At 36.3% G+C, this 14,600-nt stretch overlaps 1 protein-coding gene and 1 pseudogene across 13 annotated transcripts in view; one reads left to right on the top strand and one right to left on the bottom strand.

Moving 5' to 3' along the window:
• SNX14 (sorting nexin 14) overlaps nt 1–14,600 on the bottom strand; it is a 110,212-nt gene that overhangs the window by 61,220 nt on the left and 34,392 nt on the right. For 12 of the 13 annotated variants that reach the window (XM_074310348.1, XM_074310347.1, XM_074310356.1 and 9 more), the window contains 6 exons: nt 4,617–4,773; nt 3,870–3,945; nt 3,537–3,581; nt 3,362–3,442; nt 3,136–3,250; nt 1,689–1,844 (listed from right to left, as the gene is read on the bottom strand). In XM_074310348.1, the coding sequence (XP_074166449.1) occupies nt 1,689–1,844; nt 3,136–3,250; nt 3,362–3,442; nt 3,537–3,581; nt 3,870–3,945; nt 4,617–4,773 (630 nt within the window). Of the gene's footprint in view, nt 1–1,688; nt 1,845–3,135; nt 3,251–3,361; nt 3,462–3,536; nt 3,582–3,847; nt 3,946–4,616; nt 4,774–14,600 lie in introns of all 13 variants that reach the window. The other variant, XM_074310360.1, reaches the window with a different exon arrangement.
• LOC141566838 (glycine--tRNA ligase pseudogene) lies at nt 5,881–8,999 on the top strand (annotated as a pseudogene).

Here is a 14,600-nt window from a genome sequence, read left to right as displayed (position 1 = left end):
GCAATAGTATAGAATAACAACAACAATAAAATGGAGGTGAGGCTTCATTTTTAAAATATACAGAGAACTGACTCAAATTTACAAGAACATAAGCCATTACCCAATTAATAAATGGTCAAAGAATATGAACAGACACTTTTCAGTCAATGATATTAAAGCCATTTTTAGTCATGTGAAAAAATGCTCTAAATCACTATTGATTAAAGAAATAAAAATTAAGACAACTCTGAGGTACTTCACACCTCTCAGATTGGCTAAGCTAACAGAGAAAGATAATGACAAATATTGGAAAACTGGGACATTGTCGGTGGAGTTGTTAAGAACTGATCCAATCATTCTGTAGAGCAATTTGGAATTATGCCTAAAGGGCTATCAAACTGTGCTTACCCTTTGATCCAGCAATATCTCTACTGGGCTTATGTCCCAAATGGATCTTAAAGAAGAGAAAGGGACTCACATGAACAAAAATGTTCATGGCAGCCCTTTTTGTAGTGACAAGGAACTGGAAACCGAATAGATGTCCATCAGTTGAAAAATGGCTGAATAATCATAGTATATGAATGTTATGGTGTATTATTATTCTATAATAAATGATTAGCAGGATGATTTCAGAGAGGCTTGGAGAGACTTACATGAACTGATGCTAAGATGAATAGGACCAAAAGAACATTACATATAGAAATAGCAAGATTATAAGATGATCATCTGTGATGGATGTGACTCTTTTCAACAGTGAGGTGATTCAGGCCAGACTTGATATGAAGAGAGCCATCTGCAGTCAGAGAGAGGACTGTGGGGACTAAATGTGGATCACAACATAGAATTTTTACCTTTTGTTGTTGGTATTGTTTGCTTGTTTTTTTTTCTTCTCATTTTTTCCCCTTTTAATCTAATTTTTCTTGTGCAGCATAATGGAAATATGTTTAAAAGGATTGTATATGTTGAACCTATATTGAATTACTTCCTGTTTAGGGGAAGGGGGAAGTGGGGAGAGAGGAAGAAAAATTTGGAACACAAAGTTTTGCAAGAATAAAGGTTGAAAACGATCTTTGCATATGTTTTGAAAAATAAAAAGCTATTATCAAAAACAAAAACAAAAAAATGGAAGCGGGCTCAACAACAGAGCCTCTGGGGACACCAATAATTAGAGGGAATGATCTGGAGGAAGAACCAGAAATAGAGACAAAAGAAGCAATGGGATTGATAGTGAATCAGGAGTGAAGAATGTCAAAAACACCTAGAAATGAGAGAACATCCAAAACAAATATGGATCAACCATGCTGAATATTGAAAAGAAATCAAGGAGAATAACAATTGAGCAAAGTACATTAGATTGGGCAATTGGGGAACTGAAAACTGTAGAAAGCAGCTTTACTTAAAAAATGAAGGTGGAAGTCCAACTGCAAAGTGCTTTCTCAAGTTTAGCCTTAAAAGGGAGAAGAATTTAGAAAGATAGCTAGTGGATTGGATGGATCAGGTGAGGGTTTTTATAGAAATTTTAATCTTTTAGTTTACTGGGCTCCAATCTCAGCTCCAGGTGGAACTAATCAAGCTGATTTTATGTAATTTCCTGCTCAGTTTCTTAATAGGTTAAATATTATAGATGTTATATCCACCCAAAGAGATCACAATGTGAAAAAGCTCTGAAAACTACAAAAGTATATATATTGTCACCACCCAAGACTTACTTCTTTGAATCTCTTCTACAATAAAAGGATCAAATCTAATTTTGTCAATGCTTTCATCCAAACAATAGGTTTTATATATTTTCTTCACCTCTTCATGAAGAGACATCATTTCATCATTTGATAACTCTGGTCTCAAAATTCTGTCATTGAATTCCTCTGGCATATTAGGAAAAGGCAGAAAAAAGGAAATCACCTTATTTAACAAAGAACATTTAATAAATTACATAAAAGTCTCAACTATGACTACTTATCTGACTTTGACTTTGAGTATATAATGAGAAGACACAAAAATCAGCTGACCATCCAAATATCTTGTATATTTGATAATAAATGTCCAAATAAAAAAAAATTCCAAATATTTAAGAAATATAATAAGGTACATAAGTTTGCACATGTGACTTAAAAAGTATGAATTAAAAAAAAAAAAAACCTTAAATCCGAAAAAAATATGTTATGGTTTATTCAAAATATTACCAATTGAGCAGCTAAGTGACACATTGGATAAAGTGCCAGACTTCAATAAGGAAGACTCAAATTCCTGAGTTCTTCAAACACTCTACTTAGCTGTGTGACTCTGATCAAGTCACTTAACTCTGTTGGTCTCAGTTTCTTCATCTATAAAATAAGCTATAGAAGGAAATGGCAAACCATGCCAGTTATCTTTGACAAGAAAACCCAAAATGGGGTCACAAATAGTCAGACATGACTGGAATAAGTGAACATCAACAAATAAGAAATTAACTTGATTTACTCATTTAACAGAAAGGCAATTTTAAAAAACCAGTTTCTTATTTCTAAAGAAAGTTGCAAAAACCATTACACTACTAAAAAGGAAGAAGGATTCTTTCAACACTGACTCAGGTTCTCGAATCTGGAAAAAAATAAAATTAATCCTACTGGATAGACTGAAAGAAAGTACTCTTGAACCATTATTCTGTTCAAGAGAACATCTATAAAGACAAAATAATCAAAAACACTTATTTTGGAATCCTAGGCAGATATTGCACATACATGTACATATATATAGATATATATTTACCATACTGAATATTTTGAGATAATAGATTGGGTTTTTTATTCCTACAGTTTGGTCATATCCAGTTACAGGTCAAATCTCAATTTGGAGAATGGATAGAAGTATACACTTCTGAAGTGTTGGGCAATAGCAATAGATATTAACAATAATGTTTCAGAACACGAAAAAAGGCTAAGTATCTCTACAGCAAGATCTGGTCTGCACATTCTGGAACAATTTTTTTAAGTTAAAAGAATAATCAGGGGCAGCTAGGTGGTGCAGTGGATAGAGCACCAACCCTGAATTCAGGAGGACCCGCGTTCAAATCTGGTCTCAGACACACTTCCTAGCTGTGTGACCCTGGGCAAGTCACTTAACCCCAGCCTCAAGGGAAAAAAAAAATTTATCAATAAGCATAAAGATAAGCCTCACCCACGGTCAGACAAAATTGCAACACATGCACTGCACCTTCTTGTTTCAGAAAATTCATAAAGCGAAACAAAAGATCTTGCTGTTCTCTAATCTCCTTCAATTCTAACTTCAGTACCTTGAAACAAAATATAAGAGAGTCAATTATTGGACAAACATTTTGCAATTTTTCTTTAAATCAAAAGCAAAAGAATAATCTGTTGCAAATAAAAGTACTTTCCCCACTTACAGAAGGCTTTTTATTTCTGGGCTCTGCAAATTTCTGCAAAAAAGGAACCAAAGAAGAAGCAGGTTCTGTTGCTTTTTCAGGCTATTAAAAAAAAGAATAACTAATTCAATCCTTATTCCATTTGGTTGATATAAAATAAAATATAATACAATTAGAAAGGTTTTCTAATACTCACTGGACTATCATCTATGAAGATGATAAGTAAATGATTCACAGTATCCTAATGGGAAATAATAAATACATATTGTCATGACAAAATAAATAAGTGAAAATAATTCCTTCACTGTATTCTGTTCAGAATTGGAAGATTTTTCTCAAATTATGAAAGTTTCTATGTTAATCCAATGGAGAAACAAACAAGACACTGGCAAAACATTTGCAATGATGTACCACATTAGGACAATTTCCTAAAGAGGACAGGTCTCTTATTCTTTGCAGAAAGTGTACAAAAAACATTACTGACATAAGGCATAAAACTTTTTATGCAGTTTTAGTGATTCAATCTTACTGGATCAGCTAGGAAATCCAAAGAAGGAAGAAAAACAGAACCAGACAGGATCTCTCTTATAAGTAAAGTCAGGGATCTGGAGAAAAAGGAGGGAAAAAATAGTTACATAATTATAATACCATTCAGAACAACAATTTGCTAGAAATGAAAATTTAACAGAAAATCATTTCCATAATAGCAAATAGGTTAAATATTTTTAAATACTTTAATTAACTTTAATAGGTTAAATATTTAAATACTTTCTACCTAAAAAATCTCATTACAAAGAAACTGTAGAATCTCCCAAACTGGTAGTGATCTCTTTGAGATGTTTTAAATACAATCCTTCCAGGACATAAGGAGTAGATGATCTTTTATTTTGTTTCACAGGTCTAGTAACAAAGTGCCTACAGAGTTGCTTAAACTGTTTCTGCCTATCTGACCTAGTAATTTGAATTTTCTAAGAAGAAATAACAAAAAATGAGGGAAGATTATCTTTTCTACACTGAAATTCATTTCAATTGTTAGCTTTATCTTTAATTTCTTAATGTTCAATGATACCAACAGTAAGGCAAACACCATTTGGATTTAACACCTAAATTTGTATCTTAAGAACTGACTGATGGATGGTATTTTTTTTCAAACTAAAAACTGTTCACAGGTTAGGCCAATCTCTAATTATACTCTTATGACTAGCATGATTAGAAACAACAATGTACATTGTGGTAGAGCACACACTGTTATGAAAATTTCCAAAAATATTTATACCTGCAGTCTGTAGCTTTAGGGGGCAAAATATAAGGGAAAAGTAATTCAGTAAGTTTCCTCAAATAGTGTAACTCATCTCTTCGACTTCTCAAAGCCACATGAAGTTCTGGCCCATATTCTTCTAAAGCAGCTTGTTGCAAAAACTCTGCATTTTTTACTATAAAGAGATATAAAAATCAGTATTAAAACTAAGCAATTATAGTCAGTTCCCTTGACAAATAAAAATTAATACAAAAATCTTTGATTCCACAATATTTTACTCCTTCAATATCTCAATATGTAGCATACCAGTATTTTTCTTACATTAAAGAGCAAGAAAAATATCAATTAAAGTTGAATCAGATCATCTCCAGTACAAAAATATTTACTGAAATGCTGGGTAAATTAAGAATTCCTAAGATCAAAAATGTAGTCAGATAATTTGGTTTGTCTTCCCAGATTTGAACCAGATGACAGAACTGTTTTTGATTTACTTTCACCAACTGTATCACACATAAGTAAAAATAAATAAACAAAAAGTTTGCTAAAGGTCTATCCTGTGCACTGATTTAAAAATCAATCACAAATAAACAACTAGCTGAAAACAAAATAGATGGCTATCAACATAGTGGAACATGATTATAATGAATTTTTAATGTGCTATAGAAAATGATATATTCAGAAAAGCATAGAAAGAGATATGAATTAAAGGAAAATAATGTAGGCAGAACTAGGCAAACTATATACAATGACAACAATATTAAAAAAACAAAACAAAGAGACATAGCCTAATAGACTGCAATGAAAATGACCAAAAGGAAAAGCTGGGAGAAGCCATCTTCTTTGCATTTTTGCAGAGGCAGGTGACTATGGATGTGATACACTACAATTACTGTCAGTCTAAGTTGATATGTTCATTAGTTTTGTTACAAAAGACAGTGGATAGAAAAGAGGGAAATTTTAAAAAACAATAACTAAAATGATTCAACCAAGTTTTTAAAGCAGTATACAAGTAATTAATTGTATACCATCTAAAGTGAAATATAATTCCAGTATTTCCAAGAAGTAAACTAAATTACTGACTTTCAAAATGTAACAATGGCTACAAAAGTATATGAAACAATTTTCAAAATACAAATGCAAGTTAGTAATAGTTATGAGGAAAAAAATGCTCTAGATCATTAATATTAAGAAAAATGTAAATTTAAATAACACTAGGGGTTTACCTCACATCCAGCAAATTAAAAAAAAAAAAAAAAAAAAGATGGAAGTTGTCAATGTTAGAATGGCTATGGGAGGTTATACACCTAATACACTATTGGTGAGTCTGTAAATTGGTCTAAACTTTCTAGAAAACAATTTCAAATTATGTAAAGAAATTTATTAAATTGTTGATACCATCTGATATGGCTAATCCAACCACAAGGCAATACTTTAAGGAGGTCAGAGACAGAAATAAAAATCAATCATATGAAAATATTGACAGCAGCACTTTTCATGGTAGGGGGGATGTGTCCCATCTGGAGAATGATTTCTGAAAGCAATGGAATAGTACCCTGCTAGAAGACACAAAAAATATGTGAAATTCAAACAGAAGTTTGGTCTCTGAAGTATAAACAACTCTAGATCAGTTCTGAAGAAACCGCAAACAGCAGTGCCCTGGAGCTAGCTTAGCTGGGTTAGAAATTTTCACCTCCTAGAAGGTATAGGCAGTTGGGGGTCTGAGTCAGGTAAATCTGAGGGAATCTCTAACAATAAGAAATACCAGGCCTAGTTGTGCTGCCAAAATAAATAAGATGACTAGGATAAGAAGTTATCTGGATAAGAAGGAACCAGCACATACCTGGTGAATACAAAGGAGTAGGGCAAGACATACTGTAATGAGGGCAGAATTCTTGGTTTTAGGTTCTAGGCCAGAGGGAGAATTGAAAGAGGACCTGAGGAAGCCAGAGGCATCATGGTCCACACCCCAGGACTAGAGGTGATTACACCAACAATCTGTTATCCTTTTTTTTTTTAAATGAGCAGGTAAAGGAAAAAGAACCCAACCATAGAAAGTTACTATGGGAATAGAAAAAGACAGAGGTTCATCTTCAAAGGAGGATAATGATACAAAAAAAAAAAAAAGCCTCTCCCAACCCAAAGAGTAACATTAAGTGGTCACCTATCCAAAAAGAAATCAATGAAGAACTCAAAAAAGACTTTAAAAATCAAATAAGATTGAAGAATAATTTTTTAAAAGTAAGAATAATGCAAGGTTGCCGGTTCTGCAGCCGGTGTTGCTGGCCATGAGGCAAGAGCGTTCTCTGGGCCAGAGTCCCCTGCCCCACGCCACAGGCCCCATGCCCACTTGCCTCTCCTCCTCGTCCATGGCCGCCTCGCAGGTGCAGCCCCAGAGTCACAGGCCAAGGTAGCACTCGGCCCCTTCCGCCTGGCCATGAGGCAGCAGGGGGATCTGGTGAGGAAGTTGAAGGAAGACAAAGCTCCCCAGATTGACATTGACATAGTTGTCATAGAGCTCAAGGCATGCAAGAGGATTTTGGAGGCGAAGGAGTTGGTGCTGCAGCCCAAAGATGACATCGTCGACTGAGTTAAAATAGAAGATACCTCAAGTGGAGGTTCTTCTATGACCAAGCCTTTGCAATTTACGGAGGAGTCAGTAGCCTGTATGACCTGGGGCCAGTGGGCTTGCCCTGAAGAACAATATCATCCAGGTCTGGTGGCAGCATTTCATCCAAGAGAGCAGATCCTGGAGATCGACTGCACCACGCTCACCCCGGAGCCTGTTCTCAAGACATCTGGCCATGTCGACAAATTTGCCAACTTCATGAAGGACGTGAAAAGCGGAGAGTGTTTTTGGGCCGATCACCTCCTGAAAGCTCACCTGAAGAAGCAGATGTCTGATAAGAAATGTTCAGTGAGAAGAAATCAGAGATAGAAGGGGTCTTGATCCAGCTGGACAATTATGGCCAAGAGCAGCTGGTGGACCTCTTTGTGAACTACAACGTCAAGTCCTCCATCACCAGAAATGACCTCTCCCCTCCTGTGGTGTTAAACCTAATGTTCAAGCCCTTTATCGGGCCCAGAGGGAACATGCCTGGCTGGCTACCTGAGGCCGGAAATAGCCCAGGAAATCTTCCTCAACTTCAAACAGCTTCTGGAGTTCAACCAGGGAAAGCTGCCCTTTGCTGCTGCCCAGATTGGCAATTCCTTCCTCAACAAGATCTCCCCTCGCTCCAGATTGATTCGTGTCAGAGAATTTACAATGGCATAGATCAAGCACTTTGTTGACCTCAAGGAAAAACTCCACCCGAGTTTGATAGCGTGGTGGACCTCACCATCTCCCTATACTTGGCTAAGACCCAAGTTAGCGGCTAGTCTGCACACAAGATATGCCTTGGGGATGCGGTGGAACAAGGGGTGATCAACAATTCCGTGCTGGGCTACTTCACCAGCCGGATCTACCTCTACCTCACCAAGATGAGGGTGTCCCAGAGAAGCTTCGATTCCGGCAGCACATGGACAACAAGATGGTGCATTATGCCTGCGACTGTTGGTTCGCCAAGATGAAAACATGCTATGGCTGGATCAAGATTGTGGGGTGTGCCAACCGCTCTTGCTATGACCTCACCTGCCACTCGAAAGCCACCATGGTGCCCCTGGTGGCAGAGAAGCTGCTCAAGGAGCTCAGAACGGTCAATGTGGTTCAGTTTGAGTTGAGCAAGGTGGCTATTGGCAGGGCCTACAAGAAGGACGCCCGGTTGGTCCTGGACTACCTGGCCACCTGTGAGGAGGCCTACGTGACCGAGATGGAGAACCTGCTCAATGAGAAGGGGGAATTCACCATTGAGATAAAAAGGAAAACGTTCCAGGTGACCAAGGACATGGTCAGCATGCAGCAGTTCCAGCAGATGTTCCATGTCAAAGAGATCATTCCGGAAGTCATCGAGCCGTCCTTTGGCCTGGGCAGGATCATGTACACGGTTTTCAAGCATATATTCCGCATGCGAGAGGGGGACGAGCAGAAAACGTTCTTCAGCTTCCCTGATGTTGTCTCCCCCTTTAAATGCTCTGTCCTCACACTGAGCCAGAACCAGTAGTTCATGCCCTTTGTCAAGGACTTGTCCAAAGCCCTGCCCAGGAACAGGATATCCCACAAAGTGGACGACTCCTCCGGCTCCATCAGGAAGCACTACACCAGGATGTGTCGATGTCGCCTTCGGGATCACTATCGACTTTGACACTGTGAACGAGACCCCTGCGAGACCAGGACTCCATGTACCAGATCCGCGCTGAGACCTCCCCAAGGTCACTGGGGACCCATTGACTTGGGCCGACATGGAAGCCAGTTACCCTCTGTTTGAGGGGCAGGAGACGGGCAAGAAAGACACGATCGAGGACTGAGGACCCCGTGGCCCCTCCTTGTCCTGCTCATGCCATTAACCCGCAAACGCGTATCATATGACCTTCTGTGCCAGAGGGGGCTGGGGTCTGAGCCCCCAACATAAATAACAAAAATTAAAGATTCAAACAGACAAAAAAACAAACAAACAATATTGTGAAAAGAAAGTCAACCAACTGGAAAAGATGTGATCCAGCATCTTAGGGAAGAAAACATCTTGTTAAAAATTAGAAATGGACAAGAGCAAGTCAGTGAAGTTATAAGAGGCCAAGAAATAATAAAATGGAAATGAAAAAGTAGAAGAGAACATAAAAATGTTGATACAATAATATAAGAAATTACAGAAAATTGTCCCGAAATGTTTGAACAAGAGGGGAAAGTAGAAATACTGATCACCACCCAAAAGAGATACTAGGAGGAAAACCTATAGGAATACCAGAGTCAAATTCCACAATCCTCAGGTCAAGGAGAAAATATTACATGCAACAAGAAAAAACAATTAAAATATGACAGAGCTACAATTAGAATCAAACAAGAGGTCAGCGCAGTAGATAAAGCTGGTTATTTTTAGAGTTAGGAGGACCTGAATTCAAAGCTAAACTCAGACATTTAACACTTCTTAGCTATGTGACCTAAGCAAGTCCCTTAACCCCAATTGCCTTACAAAAAAAAAAAAAAAAAAAAAAAAAGAATCAAACATGATTTGGTAACACTTAGAATAATAAAACACATATTTTGGAACACCATAGATCAAAGAGCAAAAGAACTTCAGCTAACAGCCAAAAAAAGGATACCCAGAAAAGTTAAACATGATCCTGAACAACAACAAAAAAAAGATCATTGGATCTTTTTGTTGGAAAAAAAAAAAAAAAAAAAAAAACTGAGCTTGACAGAAAATTTGACATACAAGATCTGTAAAATATAAAGTCATTATGTTGTGTGAGTAGGGACTCAACAAAGACAAAATGTATTTTTTTAATATATGGAAATGTAAACTATGATTCTAAGATTGTCAATAGTAATTGGGTACTTTGAAAGAAAGACTTGGGTAGAGTTAATAAATGGTAAAAAGATTAATTATCTTATACAAATGAAATGCAAAAGAAATGACAGAGGAATTAGATGGAAGAAGAGGACTGATAGTTCGGGAACTTTACTATCAAGAATCTATTAAAGTCATGTGTATGTGTGTGTGTGTGTATACACACATACCTCTTTAATCGATACATATGTATGTATATATGTATATACACACATACACAAACACAGGGGTATAAAAGTCTTTGATAAATTCAGAAAGAAATAAGAGGATAAAGAGATAGAGGAAGTAGATAAAGGAGAGATTTTTATATTATTTTTTTTATTATAGCTTTTTATTTATAAAACATATACATGGGTAATTTTCCAACATTGACCCTTGCAAAATCTTCTGTTCCAAATTTTCCCCACCTTCTCTCCACTCCCTCCCCTAGATGGCAAGTAGTATAATACATGTTAAATATGTTAAAATTATGTTAAATCCAATATATGTTTGCATGTGTGTGTGTATATACACACACAAATAGTTATCTTGCTGCCCAAGAAAAATCTGATCAAGGAAAAAAAAAAAAAAAAAAAAAAAACGGAGGAAAAAACAAAATGCAAGCCGAAAACAACAGAAAGAGTGAAAATGCTATATTGTGGTCCACATGGTAGTTCCCAAAGCCCTCTCTCTGGGTGCAGATGGCTCTCTTCATTATTGAACAATTGGAACTGAATTGAATCATCTCTTTGTTGAAGAGAGCCAAGTCCATCAGAATTGATCATTGTATAATCTTGTTGTTGCTGTATATAATGATCTCCTGGTTCTGCTCATTTCACTTAGCATCAGTTCATGTAAGTCTCTCCAGGCCTCTCTGAAATCATTATTTGTCATTTCTTACAGAACAATAATATCCCATACCATTCATATACCATAATTTATTCAGCCATTCTCCAATTGATGAGCATCCATTCAGTTTCCAGTTTCTTGCCACTACAAAAAGGGCTGCCACAAACATTTTTGCACATGTGGGTGGTCCCTTTCCCTAAGGGAGGGATTTTTAGAAGGAAATCTACATATATTGGATCTCAGTTAAAGAGAGAATAACATTCATTTAAAAGGGAACAAAAGTCTTCTAGATTTTAAAGAAATAAGAGGGTGAGGAAATAGGATAAGGATGGGTTACAGAAGGGTATTCAAATGAACAAAAATGGAATACGGTGTGTAAATTAACAAGAATGGGAGAGGAACTATATATATATATATATATATTTGGAAGGCTACAAAAATCTTCTAAATTCTGATATAAACAAGAGAACAAGAGGAAAGGATGGCTGGAGAGGAAAAAGAAATGATCCTTGGAGATGTGGGGGCCAGCAGAAAATGTTAAATAAATAATAAGAGTGCAAGGTAGTAGATAGAAGCAAAAGAGAGCCAGGAGGAATAGAAAATAAGAGATTTTTGGGGGGATTTGTAGCTTTCAGGTATTTTGATCATTCTTATTTTTTCTCTTCTTGATCTGTTCTCCAGATCTGTTTTTTTTTTTCCCCTGAGATTTTTTTGTTCTCTTCTACTTTTTCATTTCTATTTTATTATTTCTTGGCCTCTTATAACTTCACTGACTTGCTCTTGTCCATTTCTAATTTTTAACAAGATGTTTTCTTCCCTAAGATGTTGGATCACCTCTTTTCCAGTTGGTTGACTTTCTTTTCACATTATTTTTTTTTTTTGTCTATTTGAACCTTTAATTTAAATGTCATTTGTGTTGAGGGCTCAGACCCCAGCCCCCTCCGACACAGAAGGTCACATGATACACTTTTGCAAGTTAATGGCATGAGCAGGATGAAGAGGGGTCACGGGGTCCTCAGTCCTCATGTCTTTCTTGCCTGTCTCCTGGCTTTCCCCTATGACTAGAACACTCTACCTCCTCCACTCTGCCTTCTGTCTTCCCTGGCAGTCCCAACTAAAATTACATCTTTTACTGGAAGATCCCATAATTCTTTAAATGATTACCTATTTATCCCATATATAACCTTTGTTATGTATTTGTTGACATACTTTCTCGCCCATTAGAGTTTAATCTCACTAAGGGTGGGTGCTTTCTTTTTCCTTTCTTTGTCTTCCCACCACTTAGGAAAATTAAGCACAAAAATAGGTGCTTAGTATGAGTGATATGATGAGATCTAAAAACCTTTCATTTAATGTCAGTTTTGGCTAATATGTCATTGTAAGATGGAATTCTTCCACCTCTCAGTATTTCTTCCCCTCCTTCTTTGACTGATAATTGAAAGAGAGGGAGAAGAAGAGAGGAAGAGAGGGAGAGGGGGAGAGAGAGAAAGAGAGAAAGAGAGAGAGAGAGAGAGAGAGGGGGGGGGGGGGGACGGACCCTGTTTTTGGCCAAGTCACACACTATAAATCAGAATTGGAGAAAGTCACAGAATCAAACTGAGCATACTCCCAATTTTTGTTACTGAATTTCCTATAAAGCAGGAAGAATATAGTATTATTCTTCCTGAAATGATTACTTTATCTCATTTTGATTATATTAAATTTAAAAGGTTTTGTACAAACAAAACCAATGCACCAAGATTAGAAAGGAACCAGAAAACTAGGGGGAAAAAATTACATCCAAGGTTTCTGATAAAGGCCTTATTTCTAAAATGTATACAGAACTGCCTCAAATTTATGAGAATACAAGTCATTCCCCAATTGATAGTCAAAGGATATGAACAGACAATTTTCAGATGAAGAAATTCAAGTCATTTCTAGTCATATGAAAAAATGCTCTAAATCATTATTGATTAAAAATGCAAATTAAGATAACTCTGAGGTACTACTTCACCTCTCAAATTGACTAAGAAGACAAGAAAAGATAATGAAAAATGTTGGTGAAGAGATGGGAAAACTGGGACACTAATACATGGTTGGTGGAGTTGTGAACTGAACCAACTATTCTGGAGAGCCATTGGAATTATGTCCAAAGGGTTGTAAAGCTGTACATAACTCTTTGATACCGACTGGGTCTGCATTCCAAGGAGATCACAAAAAAGGGGAAAAAGCCCATGTGCAAAAATGCTTAAAGTATCCCTTTTTGTAGTGGCAAGGAACTAGAAACTGAATGGATGTTCATCAGCTGGGGAATGGTTGAATAAGTTGTGGCATAAGAATGGAATGGAATATTATTGTTCTAAAAGAAATGATCAGTAGGATGATTTCAGAAAAGCATGGAGAGATTTACATGAATTGATACTCAGTGAAGTGAGCAGAACTAAGAGAGCATTGTACACAGCAACAAGATTATGTGATGATCAACTGTGATGAGCTTGGCTTTTCTCAATATGTGGTGATTTAAGACATCTACAATAGACTTGTGATAGAAAACACCGTCCACATCCAGAGAAATACTTCTATTCTTTTTCAAATAGGTGATTCTTGGTATTTTTCAGGAAAAAAAGACTATAAAGATAAGGGGATCGGGATAGGGTAGAAAAGGGGGTGAAGATATGCCAAAGATAAACTAAGCCTATCTCACAGTCTTGCCTAGAAGTAGCAATGCCCCCAGTAAAACAAGAAAAAAGTACTTTTCTTCTCTGATTAGGTATTCTGCTCTCAGAATCCAAATGAGCTAATACTACTAGAATTGTGTCATCTTAGGGCTGAAAAATGTCTCAAAATCACTTAGCCTATTGTACTCATTTTAAAGAGGAACCAAAGAGTTTAGCTATACTATATATTAAATAGCTATCTTGTAAAGCTAATTTGTTCAGGGGAAATTCTCAGTTCTAAATAACAATTTACAAATGATAGTTTGGAAGACAACTTTTTCATATTTGTCAATAAATTTTCAGTAAACAGAAGAAGCAGAATCAGAATATAAAAGTTCATTTAGAAACTCAGTTCCTGAAAAGGTAAGAAAATTGGTAAAGAGGGGAAAATAAAAAGATACAATCTTCACTATTAGAAAAGACAGACATTCTTATCTCTTACAAGAATAGAGAATGTTTAAGTATATATCAAGATTCAACAGATGGTCTGATATTTTCTGATGTGTTTAAAATTTTTGCCAATCCCTTGGTAAAGGGGATTGGCCCCTCATTGCTAAAAACATAGTTTATCTGGAATTTGACAATAAATTCTCACTGTATTTATATAATACTCTCACAGCAGCTGCCATGACCCAATATCAGGTCTCAGCAGCTTCCATAATGGCCAGTTTATATAATCACTAACATGGAAAATTTATATGAAAATGAGTAAAACACAGCCCTGAAGTCAGGAGGATCTGAGTTCAAATCAGGCCTCAGACGCTTAACACTTCCTAGCTGTGTGACCCTAGGGGTCACTTAACCCCAATTGCCTCAGCAAAAGAAAAAAGATGGGTAAAATAATTTCACCTTAAATTATAGACTAGTTAAAAAGATTAAAATGTATAGGAACATTAAGACTATACAATTTAAAATCTGCTCCTACATATTCAAGTATAAGCTTAAGACTTTCTCACTTGGTACTATTTATTGTTTCAATGTCCCTCATACCAGTAAAGTCTTAAAAATATCAATCAATGAGATTATATCAAGTGCTC

This window comes from Sminthopsis crassicaudata, chromosome 4 (assembly GCF_048593235.1).
Source record: "Sminthopsis crassicaudata isolate SCR6 chromosome 4, ASM4859323v1, whole genome shotgun sequence".
NCBI lineage: Eukaryota > Metazoa > Chordata > Mammalia > Dasyuromorphia > Dasyuridae > Sminthopsis > Sminthopsis crassicaudata.
Note: the sequence above shows the minus strand (reverse complement) of the source record. Positions and strands in the feature narration are given on the sequence as shown.